Source organism: Erithacus rubecula, assembly GCF_903797595.1.
Source record: "Erithacus rubecula genome assembly, chromosome: 1".
NCBI lineage: Eukaryota > Metazoa > Chordata > Aves > Passeriformes > Muscicapidae > Erithacus > Erithacus rubecula.
In genome coordinates, this window is record NC_136658.1 from 74,510,668 (window position 1) to 74,534,247 (window position 23,580).

General features: G+C 37.3%; 1 protein-coding gene across 7 annotated transcripts in view; it reads right to left on the reverse strand.

The window, feature by feature from the left end:
• FRY (FRY microtubule binding protein) overlaps positions 1-23,580 on the reverse strand; it is a 216,267-nt gene that overhangs the window by 1,535 nt on the left and 191,152 nt on the right. For all 7 annotated transcript variants that reach the window (XM_079298273.1, XM_079298274.1, XM_079298275.1 and 4 more), the window contains 9 exons: positions 22,986-23,186; positions 22,414-22,575; positions 18,833-18,996; positions 17,777-17,966; positions 13,734-13,883; positions 12,161-12,259; positions 11,643-11,726; positions 2,092-2,202; positions 462-655 (listed from right to left, as the gene is read on the reverse strand). In XM_079298273.1, coding sequence (XP_079154399.1) covers positions 462-655; positions 2,092-2,202; positions 11,643-11,726; positions 12,161-12,259; positions 13,734-13,883; positions 17,777-17,966; positions 18,833-18,996; positions 22,414-22,575; positions 22,986-23,186 — 1,355 coding nt within the window. The remainder of the gene's footprint in view (positions 1-461; positions 656-2,091; positions 2,203-11,642; positions 11,727-12,160; positions 12,260-13,733; positions 13,884-17,776; positions 17,967-18,832; positions 18,997-22,413; positions 22,576-22,985; positions 23,187-23,580) is intronic.

Consider the following 23,580-nt stretch of genomic DNA (forward strand, 5'->3'; position numbering starts at 1 on the left):
AAACAAGAATGGACTTGCACATGCTTATAAGCCTAAAGCAACTCATTGTTTTATACCACTCATTTGTTACTCATATTCTGGTATCAGGAACTGAAAACACATAAAAGTGCAATTCCCATTATCTTAAAAAAAAGAAGCTTAAGAAAATTCATTCAAATAGGTATAAGTGAAACTGGGCTGAATGCTAGCTCATGGCAATGACATGCACCTGTAAGGAATTAACTCAATAAAAATATTCTTAAGAGCCTCACAGGAGTTTTGACCTACAGAATGTAATTAAACCTTAGTTGTTGCAAGCATATGCTTGATAGTTACTTGTGGCATACCTCTCCAAAAGTCAGGATCAATGCCCCCATGAACATTGTTGAAACAATTAAATAATTATGCTGATCCTGTGCATTACATTTTGTTAGGAAAATAATAAATACATAGTCTAACATGAACCATGAAGCAAAACTTGCCTGCATTCTCTTATTTGTCTGACAGCTTTAACAAGTTCATTGTTTTTCAGACACTCCAGCATGGACTGAATAGCTGCTTCAGTAGAGTTGAATGTGGGCTCAGATTCTGTTGTCAGAGGCTCAGCTGCAATTGCAGCAGTAGCTTCCTTCAGATTTTTCTTCAGCTCACTCAGTTCTCTTGACATATTTAACAGCTGTTCCAAGGAGAAAAATGGGAGATGGGTATTTTCATTCTCCATAAGCCCCACATGGAGTAGTAGTTCAAGTCTGTCCTTACTACTACATTGGATGTACACATTATGGAAAAGACCTCAATTTAATACAAGGACATTTCTTGATCTCTATACAATATAGAGAAAATGCAAACTACAGGGGTTTTTTTACCTTTGTGCATCCTTTAACATTATGCTGTAGTTTTGGCTTGCTAAAATGCAGGAGTATTATCTAAACAAGCTTTTATTTTTCACCCTTGCTACTCTTTTCACATCATAGTGGAAGAGCTGAAGAAAACACCTACTTCTATCAAGATGTTGATATTTATTTATAAAACACATGCAGCATCTGACATGATTAACAGATGGGCAGGAAATGTATAACCCTTTCTCAGGCTGAAAATATGGCATGAGATTCATAAATAATTAGTAAGTTAATAATTTCCAAGGATCTACTTTTTCAGTCTCCTACATGCTAAAAATAACCAGTCACATGAACTAACTGTGGAATTTTATTCAAGTAATAGCTTATGACTTCAGCAAAATATGCAATTTTCATGGTAAAATAGCTATTCTTTGTACAGTTTCCCAGTTCCACAGGCTGCATTATTTACAATTTAACAAAATTGTAACTGTGAAATACACTTACAGAAATCAATTATAAGGAATACAAAATAGTTCTAAAACTTAAACTGCTTTAGTAGTAGTAGATGCCTATTGTTCCATCTTCTCTTAAAAGTGAACAGCCCAGTCACACAGTGAGCCAACCTTCACAGCATACAATTAATTGTATTCTTAAGATACAATAAATATTCAAACTCTTTTTACTCCAGCAGCACATCTGATAAAACAATTTCCATTTATAGGCCATCTCTAAACTTCTAGAATATGTCATAAAATAAAGGTAATAGCCTCAAATTTTATTTTAAAAAGCAGAGTACAACAACTCCTTCTCATCAATAGTTTAAAACATATACATTTTTCTCCTTACCAGGAGAAAAATACACATGGAATGGTAAATTAAATCTATCCTTAAATGATAATCATTTAGCTTAAAGTGATCACCTCAAAGGTGTTTCAAAATAATACATATTTCAAGCAACTGCTGAAAATAAATGACTTAAAGTACTGTTCTTGTGAATTTTTTTTTAAGTAAGATGCATGGATTTATCTAAAAACAAAATGCTGTTTGGGTCAAAAGTGAGAGAGTGCTATGTCAAAAATATTTAAAGAAAAAGACTTGTAAATATTACAGAATTAAAAATGCAGGACATTGAGGTATTTAGTTATATATGCCTGCAGATTTACAGTCAGGGTGAAATACTGTGATCCTTGTTGTTAAGTCCATAGAAATAAAAAATAAGAACATGAAAAGAAAGTGGAATTTTCAGTATAGGACTTTGTAGTTTGCTACGTACCTCTGGCATGGAACTCACTTCGTGCACTTGTCCAATAAGTTTACAGTAGGACTGAAAAAGCAACAGCAGCTGGAAGTGCAGTTTGTATAATCTCTGACAGAGTTCCAATTGCTAAGGAAAAATTTGTAGGAGAAGAAATAATTAATAAATAGCAGTGAGTTCAGAAAATTTTTGATAATTAACAAAACACATTGAGATTGTTCTCAAAATTTTACTGAAATATGATCAAATATTATTTCAGAAAATAAGTAATGATTTTTCTTCTGCAGCTAAGTCACATATGACATTGAAAATAAAATTAAGATATCTAGCTCTCATACAGGACATGTAAGCATCAGCCTCAAAACATTCTGTTTTGGTTAGCTTAGCTTCACTGTCTCCAGTTTGCAGCTGGAAAGCAGAGACGGAATACAGGGGAAGTGTTTTTCCTGCACAGAATATGAAACTCCTGAATTTCAGATATGGTTGAAGATCTCTTCTAAGGGATGGAAATTTAAGAAAAAAGCCTTAAAACAGTTGTCAAAGATGGTCAAAGCTCCTGCCTGCTCCTCCGAGGAGAGAGAAACAGAGGTGATAAATCCATCAAGGAGCAAGAAGGAGGAAATGCCAGCCCTGGAACTTAAAACACTGGTCATGGATTTTCCATCATCTTAAAGAAACTATACAACAGATGGATGGAGTTTAATGTGTAAGAGGGCATTTGACTTCTATGAAGTATTCTCCCAGGTTAAGTAGATACTGCTCTATGAATATTCACTTGTTTCTTCCAGTGTGAAGTGGTGTATGACATAAAAGATGTCAGACACTTTGAAATAATGGGTGATGGGCATGGCTGCTAGAGAAGTCAAGTTAATATGCCAATGGTTCCTGGTATTCTTGTGTCTAACAGGAGGGGAATCTCTGGTTCCACAGCTGGATCATGGTGAAGAAGGGAGGAACGTTTAATCTTCAGCTAATTATATAAAAAGTGAAATTCTTGCCAGTCCTGACCTTGTACTGATGCTTTGGCAGGAAAGCCTTAAAGACTTCCACCCATATTTGATTTGCCTACTGTAACAGACACCGTGACCAAGGGTGGGCACACTGACATCTCCACCTGTTTGAAGGAACTAAAGCAGAATTTCATGCCAGAAAAGAAGAAGCTACTCATGTTTGCTTCTTTAAAGCACTTCATATATGCTTAGTTACCAGCACATGCTACAGCTCTTTGCTGAATTTGGGACTGTGCAAATGTCAGCACAAACACTAATAGAAAGTATATTTAGTATATTACAAATTTGACTGAAGTGTTTGCTCACATTTAACTGCCACATTTTTTATGTACAAGCCAAAATTAGAACCACAGTTTAGCGTTCCAGTTCCCCAAATTTCTGTACCAGACTCACAAAACTGAGGGGCTAAGCAAATTTTATCTCTGTTCATCAGGGTGAGGTGGACACCAACTACCCATCTATGAACAGACAGCCAAGGGCACTGCCAAATGAGGCAGAGCTAGTCTCCATCTAAAGGGGAGTTATGGAGGAAAGTGTCAGCAGGAGGATAGTGGCAAGCCAGCAGGTGTCAGCCTAGCAGGGTTTGTCCTGCTGAAGGCCAGGCAGATGGGGCTGCTCACACCTCAGCACCACCACAGCAGCAGAGCTCAGCACTGGAAATTTACCTGGTCTGAGCTCAGTGCCATTCTGGGTCTGATGTCTGTGTTGCTATGTTTAATGTCTGTTACTGGTGGGCAGCATTGGAGTGCTCCTGTCCCAAATGGAAAGAAGGAATTTCAGCAAGGAGGAGTCCTTCAGCAAGTGTGCAGACAGAAGGAAGGGATGCCATCCACGGGAACATGGACAAGCTTGAGAAGCTGGCCCATGAGAACCTAATGAGGTTCAACATGCCCAAGTGCAAGGGGCTGCACCTGCATTGGGGCAATCCCAGACACGAGCACAGACTGGGTAAGAACTCATTGAGAGCAGCTTGTGGAATTCTCATGGATGAAAAGCTGAACATGAGCCAGCAGTGTTTGCTCGCAGTCCAGAAGACAAATCACATCCCAGGCAGCATCAGGGGCACCTCTCCTATGAAGACAGACTGAGGGGGTCTAGCCTGGAGAAGGCTCCAGGAAGATCTCATAATAACCTGCCAGTACTTAAAGGGGCATATAAAAATGTGGAGAGCAACTTTTTAAAAAAACAGATCATGGCAGGATAAGGGGCAATAGCTTTAAACAAAAAGAGGAGAGATTTAGATTAGATGTGAGAAAGAATTTATTTGCATGGAGGGTAGTGAGGCACTAGATTGTCTAGAGAAGTTGTGGATGTTGTACCCCTGTAAGTATTCAAGACCAGCTTGGATGAGGTTTTCAGCAGCCTGGTCTAGTAGAAGGTGTCCCTGTCTATGGCAGGGGGATTGGAACTATATGATATTTAAGGTACCTTCCAACTCAACCATTCTATGACCCCACCAGACTGGATATAACAGCCAAGACCCACAAATGCAGAAGGAGGGCCCAGCAGATCCGTGGTGGGGAGCAGATGTGCTAGGGCAGAACTGACTTGTGGACAGGGACAAAGCCTGTCAGAACAATGAGACAGGGCATGAGGAACACTGCCAGGGAAATAAACCTGCCCAGGGGCTGCTCTCTGTAACCAAGGGCACAGAGCACTGCCAAATCTGCGACTGGGTGGCTAACCATTCTCTTCCCAAAATAAAGGCTGGCTGTTTAGATACAGCCTCCTGGAGATGTCTCTGGCTTCTGTCTTCTCTCAAACCATGCTCAGGCATGCCAGGGGCTGGCTGTGGCCCAGCCAGGGAAGGTGCTGACTGCTCATCTGAGCAAGCACCAGCCCAGGGACATTCTCTTCCTTCCTGGTCCTGTTCAGCTCGCAAGTACGGACACAGCCCGAGGTTCCCCAGCAGGGATCAAATTCACTCTATTCAAATTTTGGAGACCTGGCAACACTACATAGCAATTACATACACATATAGTTGGAACTGTCAGGGAGTTAATAATTAATTGAAAACAAGCATAACATCATTAAAGCAAACCAAACCATCTCCTGATAGCTTGGCATGTAAGACTGGATGTTTTTTAGTCCTGGGAGCACAATAATTCAGTTTCACCCTTCTGGCTGCTAATCTGAATGAAAACAAACTAAGGTCAAAGTAATGGTTCTAGTTTGACTCAGTATTTAGTTACTGTATCAAGCAACTCAATTTTTGTTCTTCCTGAGTATTAGAAATCAATTGTGGTGAAACTGTTCATGAGCATATACACAAACCCCATTTCAAACATAACTGCCAATTATAAATTGTAGTTTTTCACTAGGACAAATGGAAAGCTATTAATTATAAAATAACAAAAAATGTCTCCTGCCCCAGCATATTACATCCATTCAAAAGCTTGATTTGTAAACATGTATGTAAATGACCATTTGAAACAGCATATGAAAGTCACAGTATTTCTTGATTTCACCAAACATACATTAGTAAATTATTTTAGTCACCACATTTAGAACCATGTATTGTATAGGAAAATTATAACAAAAAAAGAAAACATGCTTAGAAGTAAAACAGTAGAATTGGGGTGTATTAGCCCATCCACAGATGGACAAAAAATATGAAAGAACTTCAACTTACTGCAAGAGATTCCATTTGCTACACAGCAAGCATGGCACAGGAGAAAAGGAAAGGAAAGAAAGTATAGTGTCAGTGTAATGCATGCAGTAGGAAGCACAGCCCATCTGTAATAGCATAACTTGTCAGCAGTATTAGCAATGCTTGCCTCAACCTGATAATTGGTTGGAATATCACATTCAACATGCACAGCATTCTTAATAAAATCAAGCTTTAATTCTAATGGCAAATTCCAGTCTAAATATCCTCAGTTAGATCTTGAGATTAGTTTAGATTTATCCCACCCAGTAGCTCAAGAACTTACAGTGAAATAGCATTAGAAAACTCTTGAAATAATACTTTTATTTAAATTTGCTTTCTTTCTTATTAAAAAGAGGTCATATTGCAAAGTACTAAAACAATTAGGAAGGATTTTCAAGTGATGAATAAAACTGAACTTAACTATTTCTAAATATTTTCTTGTTTAAAAATACTTTTTTTTTTTTGATGAATAGATCTAATGAAATTGGCAGGACAAGTTTTATGGCTGCTAGGCTTATTACTTGGCACATTACAATGGAAACCTTTTGCATACAACTTTCCAGTTATGACTATCATAAAGAAAAAAATGCATTAAAAATGCCAGTTTTGTTAAACTCCATGGCAATGCCACAAGTTGAGACAGCCTTGTATCCCTTCCTCTGACCAGTAATGATTCACTGGTTTATAATGATGAAGCTATTAAAATGTCAGTTTAAGTCCTGTTGCAGTAATAATAAAAATTCTAATTGACTTACATTAGCATTTCAAAGATTAGGGGACTAAGTGCTCTCTTTGAAACATAAGTGTTCCTCTTTTCTTTGCCAAGAACTAACATTTGTACTCTGTGTTTGCTTAATGCAGCTTTTCTTATTTTATAAATATTACAATCTCATTATATTTTACATGAAGAGAGACATCATGTAAATTTTATAAGTAACAAAACACAACCACATCTGCCCAGTTATAGTCTGATGTCCATGTATATGCACAGTGTTAATAAGGGTATGGAATTCTTATTAAAATTATTTACCATACCATCAATACAAAGGCAGAAAACACAGAAATGTGAAATAATATTAACTCTGATGAGCTTAACAGAGTATTTCAGTCTGTTTTCTTTACATCGGCCTTACTATTAAAATATATGTGAAAATTTTTATAAAACCATGAAAAACTAAGCTTTAAGCTCTTGTGATGCTTGTTTTTTTCCTTTAATATTGCTTGAATAGTTTCTTCTTCTATTTAGTACTCTTCAAAACACTCCTTTATATCTTGGCTTTCATGCAGTTCCCTTAAGTGAAGCTTTAAAAAGCTAAATTCTAGATAACAGGAGGACAAGAGCAGGCAGATCACTGTGTTCCAGTAAACTCACAGGTGTGCTGGCTTATTTTTTCAAATCTTCTTGTCTCTCTTAAGCTACTCTGAAGTTTAGCATGCCACCAGGTTTGACTTAGACTTTCAGAAATACTGGAATCCATATATAATTTCTAATTTGCCATGAAATTTACTTTAAAGGAGGGGGGAAGAGGGAGGCAGAAGCAGCAAATAAGTGAATTTCATGGTCTTTTTTTTGCCAGAAAACACTGTCTCCTCTGTACCACTTCCAAAACCAGTGCAAGCAAAAAAACTCCAACAAAACAAAAAAAACAAAACAAAAAAAAAAACCCTCAAAAAAACGTATGAGGAAAGGGTTTCACACTACATGAAAAACCCTTCTTCACTGGAAGAAAATACACTGGATACAAAATTTCCCTGGGCTGCTGATGTTGCGCTCCATATTGCTCTCCAATATCATGATTGTAACTTCCTCTCTCCTTCAGTATAAAATGAAAGATTCCTTGGAAGTTGAAAAGAGATTAACTACTGGCTTAAGTGATATTTCTTTTATTCCACAGCATCAAGGGCTCTGGTGGAATCATCACATAACACTTTTCAATTTCTGGTTCAATTCTTAGAGTAAGGGAAGTGTTTTAGATTAGTTGATAGACATTACACAGTGATTTTGGCAGCTGAAATATACAAAATATTTAGAGTACTTGGATCATTTGCACAATTCTTTAAGCAGCCAGTAAATGCAGTATAAGAAGGACACATTACCCAGCAGCAACACTTTGATTTAGTTTTTTATTCCTAGAATTACTGCTTTGTACTGTTAGCAGACCAGGAAGACTGCAAGGCACTGCTGACCCTTTTTAGATCTCAGATTTTCTTGCTTTTTAAAGGAATCATTTTTACATACTGAAAAGAGATGACAGTTACATAATTACTTCAGTGATTAACTGGCACAGGAGAGTCCCTGCATAACAAAATAACCACTGCATGCAAAGATTTATAAAATGCAAGAGCATTTTATTAAGGTGCTCTTTTTGCCTTAACATATCAGCAGAGAGAACCTTTTCCCATGATCTAGGAAGTTGAGTATATACAAACTTGTATATATACCAGAGATAGAGAGAACAGCATATCCTGTGTATTCTTGGATATCACTGGTCTTGAAGGATAGTAGAAAGTTCTCTGCGTGGGGAAATCTACACACAGCTGTGTTCCTCCTTTGGAAAAGCTGCTTACCTGACCAATTTTATCTCATTGTACAACCATGGGTATTTCATATAACAGTCAAAAAATTGACTATTAAGAATTTCTAGCTTAACAGTGGCCTCACTGTGCCTTGAGCTTTACAGTATCTCAGCTCAGCTCCAGACGACTGTGGTCCCAATGGGTACATCTCCAGCCTTACTGGTGGCCTTGAGTGATTGTATCTTTAGTCACAGGGAAACTCACAGCAGCAGATATATTCTGATTTTTGGGGGCAAATTTTTATGGGGTGCAGCATGTTTTAAATATCCATTAACAGTTTGAGTTTGCAAAGCCCACATCCATTAGCTTGTGGTGAGGAAGGTTTGAGAAAGGTGTATATTGACTTTGGACTTAAAGAGTAAACTGAATGTTTCATTGGGAAATAAATACTTATTTGAATTAGCAGTATTAATTGACAAAAAAAAGAGAGGATCTTCCAAATGCAGCTTTTTCAGAAGAGCAAACAAAGAAACAAACCAACCCATTCTTTGACTAGATTTAAAAAACTCCTTTCTTAATAAGGCTGAAGAATGTTCTGATAGCTGTACTCATCTAAGACTAACACCTGGACAGACAGCACAATGGCATGTGCAGTTATCTCTTGTATATAAATTGACTCCTATATCATTGAGAGTCTGTTGCTCAAAGTAGCATCAAAGCTTACAAATCACACACATCCAAATCATGTAATCTGTTGCAATAATAAGGCAGGGGAAAGACATTCTGGGACATGAAGCTTTTACCCTATTTCAGAAAAGCTGCTAGCTCTAGCAGCTGACCTAGACAACTTCTATTTCAAGCTTCTTTAATGTCAGAATAAGCAATTCTTGCCTTTGCCCATTTTCAGTAACAGTAACAACAGTCAACAAATCATGTGCAATTATTCTGAAATAAGATCTGATTAGAGAAATTGTGCAAAATTAGTTACCAACATCAGGAGGCATTTGTGATACAACCATTTGTGACAATGCTGAATTTGGTCTCACATCTGTCCCATATGTAAAAAGGTCTGTTTTCCCCTCAAGCTTTTTACCAGGTGGGGAGTTCTAAGTTTTCTGCCTTTTGTAGAGCAAGCTGTTGGTTTTTCTTCCTTAACAATTAATTCTGAAACTTTTCCAGGAGTAGCCTGGTTTTGTGCTTGGCCAAACTATTTTTTTTTAGGACAGAAGTTTTCAGCAAGATTTCAGGCCGTAGACTAAACCTCAAAGAGTTTGAGAGTTTAGGCAGGTTTCCTTGTGACTATCACTGCAAGACAGTTTTTTTCCCCCCTACAATTATTATATTATTTAACCTTTCATGTTGAGGGAGAAGTGGAGAGGAAAGATAAGAAAACAAATACTTGCCAGTCTAGGAGGAATTTTTCCTTCCTAATTAGGAATGTCCCTTCCTAACTGCATTTCCTCAGTTTCCCTGGTCTCTTCCTCCCATTACACTTTCATTGAATAAACAGATTGTTCCTTTGGGAAAAGCTGCTTCAATTGAGGAGAATGAGTAGAGGAAGAAAAGAAAAGTGCCTGTCCGTCCTGTCAACTTCCAAGGAATAATGCATTTTGGCCTGAATGAATAATGCTGGGGAGAAACCAGGGACTCCTGAAGGAATGAGATACTCTTCTTTTCAGTCTGTCTGATCAGGGGTATAAATACCAACCCTGGATTCAAAAAACACACATTTAATTCTGAAACAGAGAACGCCGAATTATAAAAACCCACACAAGTGGAACATGACATTTACTAACTTTCAGATGTGTTTAGGCCAGCTATATGAGTTCAGTTCACAGGTTATTCCTTCTCCTTAGCATTATTTCTTTACTTTTTCAAAAAAAGAAACAATGCAGTTGATCAGCAAGATGTGTCATTCTCCATCCCATTCTGTGCATTTTCAAAAGAGAGATGAAGAGGATAAAATAAGCTGTCTACAGCTTATGCATGTAACACTGCAGTCTGAAGTCACTGTTCAGGGTGTTTGTACATCAGAGGGAACAGAATGCCTGTGCACATCTCTGTAGTGCCATATACTCCAGCTCCTTCTCATAGGAAAGTCAGTGGTATGTACTCCAGGTCTCTCATTTTAGAATTGACAACAGCTCACTTGTAACCTCCTTGCACACCATCAAACTACAGAAGAGACAGTATCTTATTTAGATGCACTGGAAAGAGTCTAACTTTTGCTGGTGCCAATGCTAGGTGAGGGAAAATTGAACAATTTTCCCATCGCCTGTGATTGCAGCCAGGGGATTTATTAGAAAATCAGATTTGCTAATAAGATCAAGGAAGCCAAAATGCAGGAGTGGCAAGGATTTGGGATTCTTGGAAAATGGCATAAAAAAACAAAAATCAAGGGAGTTCAAAGACAAGAAGGCAAATAGATAGAGATGGGAAAAAGAGGTTATGATAAAGACAGAAGAAAATAAAGTGACTTGGAGGAGAAGACAGACAAACTGAAACGAACATAAGAATAACACAAAGTATTTGAAAAAAATGGTTACAACAGCCAAATCTGTGTTCTGAATAGGTCACAATTTTCTTTTATAAGTTAAAATACATGGGAAGAGGAAACATCCCTTTTTTTTACATGCTGTTTGCTTGCTTCCCAATTTTGGTTAATTCTGTCCAGCCCCCTCTTTTTCCCATCCCTCTACCGTTTTTCTTCCAAAAGGAAATGGCCCAACAAATAACAGTCCTTAACTCATTACACATCACCAAGATATCATCTGTTTCCCACACTTAGTATATCAAATAACATATACTTAGTATATCAAATAACAGTATTAACTGCTGATGGTATTGATATCTGAAAATACAATTCCTTAACTGTGATCAAGAAACATAAACAAACTAATAAATATATAGGTACATGTGTGTATGAATTTTTCCTTTAAAAATTGATAAAGAGCTATTTTGCCTTAGCTCTAAATACTTATCTACAGCATAAATAATTTTGCTGCAGTCATTGTTTTGTGACTACTGGTCTAAATGTATTTCAACCAGGCAATTTTTGCTGTTGGGCAGATAGTGACTGTAACAGCCAAAGATAAAATGGGAGAACATGAAAGGAGAGTACAGCAGGAATAATTTTCAGAGACACTATGGAGAACTGCTGCTGCAACAGCTTTCCTTTAGGACATTAGTACCTCCTGTGAATACTTCCCTTTTCCTGTGGCCAGGACTGAGGCAACAACAATAGCTTCAAGCCAAAAGTGTGAAAACTGGATTATGCCTAAGCCCAGCAGAGAGTCAAGGAGGAAGTAGAGCAGGGTTTTGTGGGTTCAAGAAAAAGATATATCACATATATGTCATTTTATGGGAGAGAAATAATACTGGCCATTCATTACCTTCTCTTCAGAGTCCCCTGGCTGGCAGGTAATAACTCCATCTCGTGAGCCCCCAGCAAACGTTGCTTTGCAGTTTGCAAGCCACTGTTTTCAGAAAGAAATTAAAGAAAATATGAATAAGATCTATGGTTTGATTCAAAGAAAGATTAGCAGTATTTTAGTTTCACAGCACATCATGTAAATAAAAATTTGCAATTGCATTTATGACAATTTGCTTTGACTGTAATTTAAAAAGTGTAATCTTGATTTCTATTAGTATTTCAATTGCATGAAGTAAGAAAAATAATTAATGAATAAGTAGAAAAGAGACCAGGGATATTAAAGATATCATAGTTTCTAATATTAAGGGATGCAACTTTTTAGTTCTGGTTCATATGTCCAGGAAGAAACATTCAATTAATCCAGTATCAGAAACATGTTTTTCTACTGAATGTTAGTTTAAACAGATCTGAGTGCATGTGCAGCTTCCTGACATAGCCCAAGTGTACAGACAAGACCAAGAGCACAATTGAGCATACCGAGAGTGTTGCCTCTTTCCTGTTGTTATATGTGTCCAGGTACTCCTGCAGCTCTAGAACACTGAACTTCAACTTCTCAAGAAGGCCACAAGACAGCAGCTGGAGAAATGAAATCAAAGTAAATGTCACTATAAAAGAATGCAAATATTGGTAGACAGTATAGGACAGATATTGTAAAAGAATACTTAGATTTACATGTACTAATACTGAAAAATGTTTACATTTATGCAAAATACATAACTAGGATACTATATTGAAAAGTCACAGAAAAAGTTGTGCCTATGATAATGTGGAATTGAAATTGTGTTCTGTGTTTTCATGACTTAGCAAAGGACTTCTCTAAAATGAAACAGTACACAAAGCTTAACCAGCTTCTCTCCACAGCTCTGTGATGATGTAAGGCAAAGATCTACCATGGTCACAGCAGTGGGCCCAAGATTACACTTGGCCAGTTTCTACCTCTAGACTTCAGTGTGGGAGGTCACACTGTCCTGACGCTGCTGGATAAACATGCCAGAATTAAGACAATGGGAAGGGTCATCTTATTCATTCCCTAATATATATTTTTTTTAGAATTCTAGAATAATTGAGGTTGAAAAATACTTCCAAGATCAAGTCCATATTTGACAAATACCATCATGCCCACTAAACCATATCACCAAGTGCCATCATCTCGTTTTTTAAACACTTCCCCAGATGGTGACTCTGCTGCTTCCCTGGGCATCCTGTTCCAATACTTAACACTCTTTCAGTGAAGAATTTTTCCTAATATCTAACCGGACCCTCCTCTGGCACAGCCTGATGCCGTTCTCTCTTGTCCTGTTGCTGGTTGCCAGGGAGGAAAGGCTGCCCACCACCCTGTCCATACCCTCCTCTCAGGCAGCTGCAGAGTGATGGGGTCCCCCCTGAGCCTCCTTTTCTCCAGGCTAAACACCCCCAGCTCCCTCAGCTGCTCCTCACAGCACTTGTGCCCTTCTCCAGCTCCCTTTCCCTTCTCTGGACATGCTCCAGCCCCTCAGTGTCCTCCTTGCAGTGAGGGACCCAGAACTGAACACAGGATTTGAGCTGTGGCCTCAGCAGTGCCAAGGACAGGGGGACAATCCCTGCCTTGGTCCTGGTGGCCACACCACTGCTGATCCAGGCCAGGATGCCACTGGCCTCCACAGCTGGCTCATCTTCAGCCAGCATCATTCAGCTCACATCACATTGGACTCAAATGAAACCACTACACATATTACCATCTTTCCTGCTGAACTATGTAAAAAATAGATGCTTCTTTTTCATTTTTGGAGCCAGCTGGGCCCAGTAGTCATCTATTTTGTATTGGAGTTTGGCACACAGGCTCAAAACATCATAACTGCTCTATAAGTCTATGATTTTATACTGCCCATCTATCACAACTTACCTAATAAAATAACAGAGAAAATGAATGGAAATATGGTTCTGAACAGGAGATAAGATAGGAGGAGAATTCCTTTTTGACATATCTGTTCAGGAGTTGCTCAAAAGTGAAACAGCCAGCAAAATAACACACTGCAATGAAGTACATGCCTTTTGAAAGGAATATACTCACTGTTTCTGCATCTACAAAGAGGGTGGGACATTCTGAACATGATGTTAGCATCTGAGAAGACCTCACAAACTTGGAGCCTATTCCTCTCAAGTTGTCTCCCAAGTAACTAGCTGCATCACAGGTTAGGAAGCAGAATCTTTTCTGAATATTCTGGAAAACAAAATACAGCTTATTACATTATTTACTCAAGCACGAGATACTTTCCTTTGTAAACAAACATCATGGTTGTTTTTCTTTGCATAATAAAGTGCAAAAGAGACCATCTCCCTGTGGAGAACTGAATGTCTGCTCTAGGATACTGAATGAGAGTTTTTATGCTGGAGACAGTGTACAGCTGGGCAGCAACAAAACTAATTACTAAAAACTAATTAAAGTTCATCATAACCTACTACTGAAATACTTTCTTTACATCCTGTAAAGAATCTTTATAAGCCTTTTAGCCACAGGGAGCTTTTTTCCCTTGTCTCTACAGGGTTAACAGAGTTGATCAACACATAATCTTTTCTGCCCATTCCGGGCATTGTTTTGTTAATATTCCTGTCAAATGGCTAATCACATAATATAATGGACATATTAATGCCAAACATCAGCACGGAAAAATCAGAAAAATCCTTTTGTTTTCCCCTGTGGGAAGAACCTCCTCACTAAAAGTTTACTGCTGCTTGGGAAGATTCCAGAAATACTGCACTGCATCCAGGAATTATTCTTCTCAGCAGATTTTTTTAATGTTTTGAGTCCTAAACCAGTCTAGTCTTCCAGAAACATTCTAGTGCTTTTCAGTGACTAATATATAAAGTGAATATATTAAACTTGTACTAACTGAAACAATGATTTAGATAAATGCCCATCAGCTTTCACTGCCCAAATATATCTCACTAAGGCCTAGTGCTCAGCAGTTAGGAGCAACATAAGAATATTTAAAAAAATAAGTGTATGCAAGTGTATGTTTTTATATGATTCATTCCAAGTTCCCAAAGGCATTTCTCTGAGGAAAGTAGGTTAGGATCTCTACCATAAGTATGCCTCCCTGGAGAGAAGCACTTCCCAAATGCCAGTCTGAATGATAGACATAGAAGTAGCCTGTTGCTGGTCCTGCATTGGTGCACCTAAAATCAGGTGAGTTAAATTGAGACTTTATTGATAATGCAAACTGTTGGATTATTTTCTTTAAATGCTAAATAGGTCCTCACTCTCAACATGGGCTATACACTATTAATTATTTATAAAATGGTCAGAGTTCCTGTACCAATGAATTTCATAACTACTTATTTGTGAATCTCTCTAGAAAGCATCTCAACTGCCCAGTTGAGCACAGGCAGGAGCAGGCAGACTGATGCTGGTCTTACTGTTTCCACCATCTAACTTCAACACAGAAACAAAGTGCTACACACCTCACTCAGCACAAGGTACAGATTCTCTGCTGCACTGAATCTGCTAGAGGCAAGGAGTTATCACTAATTAATTAATCACCAAACCAGAAAAGTCATTATTTTTATAAGCAACTAGCAGAATCATCTGAATCATAGTGCTTGGTGACAACTGGAGATTAGCTACTGTGGTGTCTTCTGGAAAGAAAGATTCAGCCAAATCTTTGTCAAACTGTTGTCACTAACTCTCCTGGCAAAGCAAAGAGATCTAGATTTGATCTTAACCAACAGAAAAGACCTTAGCTGAGAACAAAAAAATGGAAGGAAATTTAAAATAACAGATTATGAAAGAGAATCCAAGGGACATTGGTTGAAAAGGACCTCTGGAGAACATCTGATGCAACCTTCAGCTCCAAGTGGGACTACTGCTGACCCCAGATAGTGTCAGACTTGCTTTTTACTAGCTGAGTCTTAAAATCTCCAAGGCTTCTCAAGGCTCTGGGTAACCTGTTTGGTTGCTTCAATGCCCTCCTGGGGAACATCAACCAAGTTTGTAAATCTGAGGCAGAGAAGGAGACAGATTACAGTAAAAGTAACAGATATTCTTCCTCTACTCCTTTCCTTTTCAGATATTCATAAAAGCAACAATCAATCTACAGCTAAGATGATAATGGTCTTGAAGAGTGTTTTAAATTATTAAGTGTGAAACAGTGAGAGACTATATTTGCAATCTATGTATAATACTTCAGTAAATATATTTATGTTGTGATTATATGTACTAAGGGTTCTATAATAAATTATCATCTCAGCTATGTCCTTCTAGGTGCAGACTACAGGGGATGAAATCTATTAAGCAAGGTCTGAATGCAGACCTTGAATGAAATGGGATTACTGTGAACAGTAATACCAGCTGTCAGCATATTATGAATATATACCTGCATATAATCACTGTGCTTTGTGTCCATGTAAATAATAAAAAAATATTCTCAGAAAGTTTTCTTCTTAACCTCATGTTTCCTCTCCTGGGAAGAGGACTTAATATAACAAAAGGGCTTGATTATTTAAGGTACTTGCTAGATCTAAAATCTACTTGTCTTGCAGCTGTCTGATCTGCTGAAAGACATTAAATTTGAGGGAATACAAAGAGGCAGCAGTAAAGATAATCCAGAGATCTCTGACTCATTTACAGGAAAAGTGCTTCAATCATTTCAGGAATTTTAAACAAGTTTAGTATGTTGTGGGCAAACATCCAAGATACCATTAACTTGATACATGACTGAAATGTAGGTGCCCTGGAAAATGCACTTCTTTCACTTCACCAAGTATTTAGTTGACAAGCTCCTCCAAACAAGGATTTTGTTTCACAGTCAAGTATTTTGGCAGTACTTTGCATTGCAAGCTTAGCACATACAAGACTTGTTTCTGAAATTTCCTGTTAATGAGGGTCAAAAGTCAAAGTTGGAAGATGAGTAGTAAAGTTTAACAGTGCAAACAAAATACAAATCCAGACAAGCTGGGATCTTATGAAAAAAATAAGGGAAAATAATACTCCAATGTTTTAACACTAAAAATAAGAACAAAGTAATTTTTATAAACTAAAAATATGGCAATGACTCCAGCTAAAAATTGTGACTTGTTGATATTACTAAAGCCTTTCTCTCCTCCAGTATCAACTGAAGAAAATGAGTAGGGTAACTTCTGAATGCAGGGCAAGCACAACAGCAAATGAAGTATGTGCATACTAGGATTTGGAGTTAAACAGGTACTTTACAAGTAATGTTTAAGTCTTTCGTTACACAGTGTTATTTATTTAGTCTTCAGAAGTGTGACACCAGTTGCTTTTCACCTCTTCAAAGGGGACAATCGAGGACAAATAAGTCTCTAAACAGATAGGCCTATTAACCTCTAGCACTGAGGTTAAGACATAAAAGCTGACAAAATGAATAAACACAGGATTAACACTCAAGTCAGCACTGCACTTTTTTTTCCTTCCAAATGGTTATTTATGAATGTTCAAAAGAATGCCTATAAGACACCCATATTTACAGTGGCATAATGTTTAAAGGAGGACAATGTGCAGGTAGATAAGACATACAACTCCAGTGGAGCACAGAGGAAACATGAAGAAATTCTTACTATAGGATGCTTCTTTCATATCAGGTTAGTTTTAAACATATAAAAATATCCTGAATCTGTGTATTTATTAACAGGGTATTCCTTGTTAATAAACGTTGTGTACTCTGAGATCATAGGTACTTAAGTTACCTGGTTACTGCTTTCACTGCTGGAGCATGCTAAATATCCTGCAGCTGCAGGAGAAACAATTTAAAAAGGCTTTAAAACTAATTGCAGGTAAAACCAGACAATCATTCCTTAGAACAAGGTGTACACTGGACTCTTTTCTTATCTTTTTGCAAGATTCTTATCTTTGCAAGCACACAGTTTTAGAAAAGAGAAATGTATTTCTAGTCTTCAGACTCAGTCTTTGGAATTTATGTTACATGGTGGCAGCTGGGTATTTCTATTCAGATGAGTAGGTACAAACTATTCAATTATGCTGACATAATTAAATTAATTTACATGAAAATGCTCAGATTTCAAGAGTTTGCGATAAAAGAACAGATTAACAAGAGTTTAGGATTAAAAAGGTTATTTAATTTTCTCTTATTTTCTTACCTTAAACAGGGAAGAGAACACATGAAATGTATAAACTGCACAGGAACCATCAGAGTCACACATGAGCTGGTTGATATGACTCCGCCAGGCCTCCTCTGCATCATCACATGCTGCTGGCTGAAATGCAGCAAGGATGGCAGAAAAAAAGGGTGAGGGAGGAGGGGAGGCATTTCGATCAACATCTCCAAAACTGAAGGAGAAAACAGAAAAAAAGGTGATGAAAGGAGAATAGCAAGAAGGTGGCAGATAAAATATGCTATAACAGAGAGATAAAATCACAGGACCAATTACAGCATCTTCCTAAAAATATTCACGACTTTTCAGATTACTTTTGAAGGTTGACAAGATGTTGGCTGCAATAAGAAAAACCTCCAAATCAGACTCCCTATCTTCAGGCCATTATCATCTATCTTCCTCCATCCCAGAACACTTGAATTGTTTTCTTGTACCATCATTTCACAGAAGAAGCTTGAAACTTCACAGGAGAAAAAAGCTGTCTATCTCTCCCTCCCCAGGCTAACTGCAGCCTAATTCAGCATCCATAATCTGGAAGAGCTCCTGATGGCATGTAAAAAAATCTTAAAGCTCTTTTATAACATATACTGGGGTCCACCACACTCACAAGCAGACTTAAGAGCATATAGCTGGGATTTTTAACAACACTGAAACTTTGTCTCATGAGAAATCAGAAGGATGAATACACATCTGATCTGTTGATCAGATTATCTAAGTAATATCTCCACTACTGCAAATCATTAAAAATCCTTCTTTTTATTTTAACTAAGCATATTATATACATAATGCCTAGCTGTGTAGAAGTAAGTAAATATTGTATCTTATTTTTCCTAGAATGAAAAGCTTGGTTTTCTTTTGCTTTTTTTTCTCACTTATGTGATAATTATGTAGGTAATTAAGGCATTGTCTTCTCATTTCTCTAAACTCATGAGAATTTTATAATTCGTGTGGCTAAAACATCCATTCCATTAACTACCACCTTGTTATCATTTTGTTGTACATTGTAAAAGAACTTGTGTGAATAATAGTGCATCAAAGTACCTAGCAAGAGCAAATTGTCCCAGCCTGTCAGCTTTCTCTTCAGTTTCTGTCATATCCAGACTAAGGCTATCACTGCATTCAAATGCTCCAGGCAGTTCATTTGTAGACCCTGAAAGGTCATCCTCATGGACTGCTATATCTTGTTCTTCAGGTACAGCTTCAGCCTAGGGGAGTGAATGATGATGTCTTAGAAAACAGCAAATTAGTAAGTTAATTCTTCTAATAAATAGAAAGCATTTAATGAAAAAACTCACCTGACAACATGTTAAACTGCACAGATATAAAGCCACGGGTTATAAATGACATGAATCAACTTACACTTCTTCAAAAATACTGCATTTGCTCAACTTCCTGCCTTGGATAAATATTATTTTTAAGGCATTTTTTCAACTTGTCCAGCAAAGAATTTCAGATTCCAATGCATGTGTCAACACAGCAAGGAAGTAATTTTTCAGGAAGAACAATAGGGTTCCTGTTACTGTCAGTCGTTCCTTGTCTCTTAACACTTTACAATGTTCAAGACTGTACCAAAGCCTCTCAGAATATACTGAAAATGATCACTGTCTGGAAGACTATATGCATAATTAGAACTGAGAATTAATTTTAACATGTCATTTACATTCAAGAGGAATCCAAGCATTCTAACAAGCCATTAAAAGGATTATGCTTAATTTTCCTCCTTTTTCATCCATCAGCACTTAAAGCTCATGATTTCTGTTTGAAACATTCCAATTTCTCTCACATTTTTTGTCTGAACAAGTTTTGTTTCAGCTTTAATGTTCTGGCTTTTGTCTGCCTCATTGATGGCAGCCAGAGCAGTTCCTGTAGGGATGACTACAGTGGGTTGCTCAAACCTTTGTGCACATATGTGCATGTACATACATGTGTTGGGAATTAATAGGGAGGGAAATCCATGGCAAGTGGAATTAAATGAGGAAAGTGGCCCTCTGCAGTTTATCGAGTCTGCTTGGATCCTACAGATTAATTATGGCAATTTGTATTTGTAAAAATTAAACTACACTTGTAAAAGAGAGAATACTATCAGAAATTAAGTAGAATAATCTTTTGGTTTGTTTAGTTTTTCTAAACAAAAGACATAGGAATATTTTTGAGTTTGGGGTGAATGAAATGAATCAGAGACCAAACCATCTTGAAAAGAAAAATGCTAGCTATGTGGCTGAATTATCAGAATAGGAACCAAAACACCTGGTAAAAAGTGTAAATGTTTCATGCTAATTCATATATTCAAATATTTCATGCTTATTAAGAAGTAATTAGCAGTAACCACTTTCAAATTAAATACTAGCTTCAAAAAACCACTGCAGTTTCTTCACTGCAATGATAGAGTTTGTAGGAGGAAGACACATTTTGATGGATAGAGCAAGGGAGGAAGGAAGAGGAAGCAAACACCTCCCACCCACTGAAGTCTAATATGATGCCCCAGAAGTAATATAAAAAAGTGAACTTTGAATATTCATGGAAGACTGTAGTACGCTTCCAGAAATATGTGAGTTTAGGTAACTTGAAAATACTTACTATAGCACCATCTAGATTTTTGTAATCTTCATGGAATTATCCCATATCTTTAACAGAAAATAATTTAACTAATTTAGTTCTGTTAACAATAATATCTGTATTTTGGCATTGAAACACCTAGGAAGAGGCTACATAATCAGCCTGTTTCTCTCAACTGCTGTATCTATTTAAAGGTTGAGATATTTTTTGATTTTGCTTATAATGCAACAACCAAATATTTTGTAAATCAATAAAGAAGTAAAAAACCTTTGCATTTATGACACTTCAGCTCTCTGAAAATAAGAATTCAGACAAAAAGAGAAACAGTAAAGAGCTCAGATTTTCTGTTATGAAATTAAGTAAAAATTATTTAGGTTAAAGTTCCGAGTTTTTCTGACTAAAAACTGGATAACTTCTTTTCATTGACTCCAAATTATTTTGAGTAAATATACAGAAGTATGCACACTAGAAGAAAATACCTTTGAGGCAAAAACTCCACCAATAAAGCATTCTATGCTTACCAATTCAATCATCTTTGTAACAGTTGTAATGTGGGCTATATTTTTCCCCAATATCAAACCTGTACCAAGACTAGCTGAATTTGCCTGTCAATTCCACAAGAAACTGCTCTGATTTTACATTCTTCACTTACTTACTTATTCCAAAGCTTTTTATTTTTGATGAATATTGGCATGTGGGACATTAAAGAGATTTTGACAGTAAATATTCTAAATCCCCAGACATACATTGAACTCCTAAGCTGTGATTTTCAGTTCTTCATGTACACACCAACAGCTTCTGCAGCTGGATGCATGAGATCAGCTGCAGCTACCACCTGCAAGTGTGTCTGTTCTGACTGCTGCTTCCTGAACTGAAATCCTGCCAGCTTCTGCTGTTTATGGTTGTTATGTGGTTACTTGACTACCAAGAGTTGTTTTGACAAATGATAATGAGTTTACCTTCTCCACAGCCACTGTTTGGAGAGGTTCCCCTTCTTTCCTATCCTTACAAACACTTCCCTCCTCCTGTCCTTTCTTCCTACTGCAGCAGTTCAACATTCAGCACAATTCCAACCTCCTTTTCTATGACCTTTTCAGGAGAAGTCTCAATTACTCTGAAACATGCAGTGCTAGCAGTATGAATTTTTTGTGTGCCTGCATTTGGAGGGGGCAAGGGCAAGAAGGAAAGCCAACGATTACAGAAGATATATTCTTCCTCTGCCCCAGCCTCACACACTGCTCTTTCTGCAGAAGTCTCACAATTTAGACATGATAGAGAAGCTTTACTGACAGAAGCCAACAGTATCATCAGGCCACTAATTCACACACCCCCTGAAAACTAGATTATATTTCTGGGAAGACACTCAAAGGAGTATTCCTTTGTAGGTTCACCTCATCTTTCATGAGCAAGTACTGTCAAACAGAAAATTAAAGAAACCATCCCCATTACTGATAATGATTTACCAACCTTGCTCTGACTTCATCTTCTGACACAGTTCTCTGAAATACACTGTGCTGAACATGGCTGTTGTATCCTTGCAAATCCTGCCTCCCCACCCCCAGGATGGTTTAATATTGTGGTCATGAATTTAAAATTTCTGCATGTCTGCCAAAAGGCAAGTACTGAATCCAGGGCACACAACTGTACAATAGGTCCCCACACAGAAAAACATTTCAGAGAATACACGCATCCACCCACCACATGAGCTGGAATATCATGCTTTAATTCAGCATGAAGAACAAAAAATATTGCCTTGGAGTTGTAACTTGTAGCCAGTTCATGAACTTGTCTTCTGACAAGCTTGTAGTATTTTGGTGCACATGTAGTGCAACATATTTAAGAAACAATAAATAAAATCTCTTAATGAAAAAGTGTAAGTAGAAAGGAAATGGTATGAAAATGCAGTAGAGCATGAATGTATTGTACTATGCCATTAGACAGAGGGAGTCAGAATATACTTGATTTCACAGATCAAACCCTTTATGAAAGTGCAAGAAAAAAAAAATTTGTAACAGTGTTACATAAAATACAGTCCAGTTGGAAAAGAAAGAAAAAAATGTATTCACCTTGGGTCCTTCAGATACCTGGAGATTATTCATACCAGGCAAAGACACATCAAAGCTGGATGTTCCCATGTTAAAATGATGAGGATCTGCTGAAGTTGTGTCACATGATGTAGAAAGTGAGTCAATATGATTTGCATCCTCAGATGGGGAAAGATTTATAATCTGTTTAAAAGATAATAAAAGCACAAAAGAACTGAGTATACAGCTATATATTTCATTATTTCTGTCATAAAGAATTTATTAAAAGTATCCCAGAAGTGAACAATGAAGATCTGACACCATCTGCCAACCTGGAGTCTTGTTCTTATTTCTTTAAACATCAAATACATGAGAAAGATTTATCATTGGCCAATTGTCAAAACTTGTCCCATAGTAAAAAAAGGCAAATAATAAGACTGATGATTTCTGTGTTTCAAACTTTGCATTAAAATTCCTGTTTACCTTTGCACATAAGGGAAAATGCACCCACCAATTTCAGCTCATTAGATTACACCTGGGCAGAGAAAACTAAAAGCCCAGCTTATTTAAACCCACCACCCTATCCTTCCCTAAATTTCAAGTTTGCAGCTTACTAGATCTGAGTTCTCCAAGATCTGGCTGGTGGTCAGGTCCTCCTCCTCTGATGACTCATCTGAGTCCTCGTGGTTCATTTTGTTCAGGCTGGGGGTGCTCCCTGAGAGCTGGTTCTCTTCCATCAGCTGCATGTCACACTTGTCCAGGCTGTCCAGGGACCGTCTGCGCACCCCCCAGTTGAAGTTGTCCATGCTCTCACCCTGAAACCAGACAGAGGGTCAGCTTGCTTGAGATAAAACTAATCATGTGCTAACACTTGATCAAAGTTAGCTCCAGAAATATATTTTATGTAAAAGTATAGTAAAAACTTGAAATAAGCATTATCTTGCTTGTTCACCTGGAGATAAGAGCAGAAGCATGGAAGTGGCAGTTAAATGAACACTCAGTCTTTTCAGTATTAGATATTTTTCATGCATTTGCTAACTTAAGGATTTGTTTTTGTAAGTCCACATATACACACTCCTCAATACCAGTGACACGCAAAGGAAAAGTTTGAAAGCAATTTTAAAGTATTTTTTCATGATGTTTAAAAGTATTAGAAGCACAGTTCATACCAATGGTTCAATTGCAAAACTTATGTTAAAGATTTTAGAT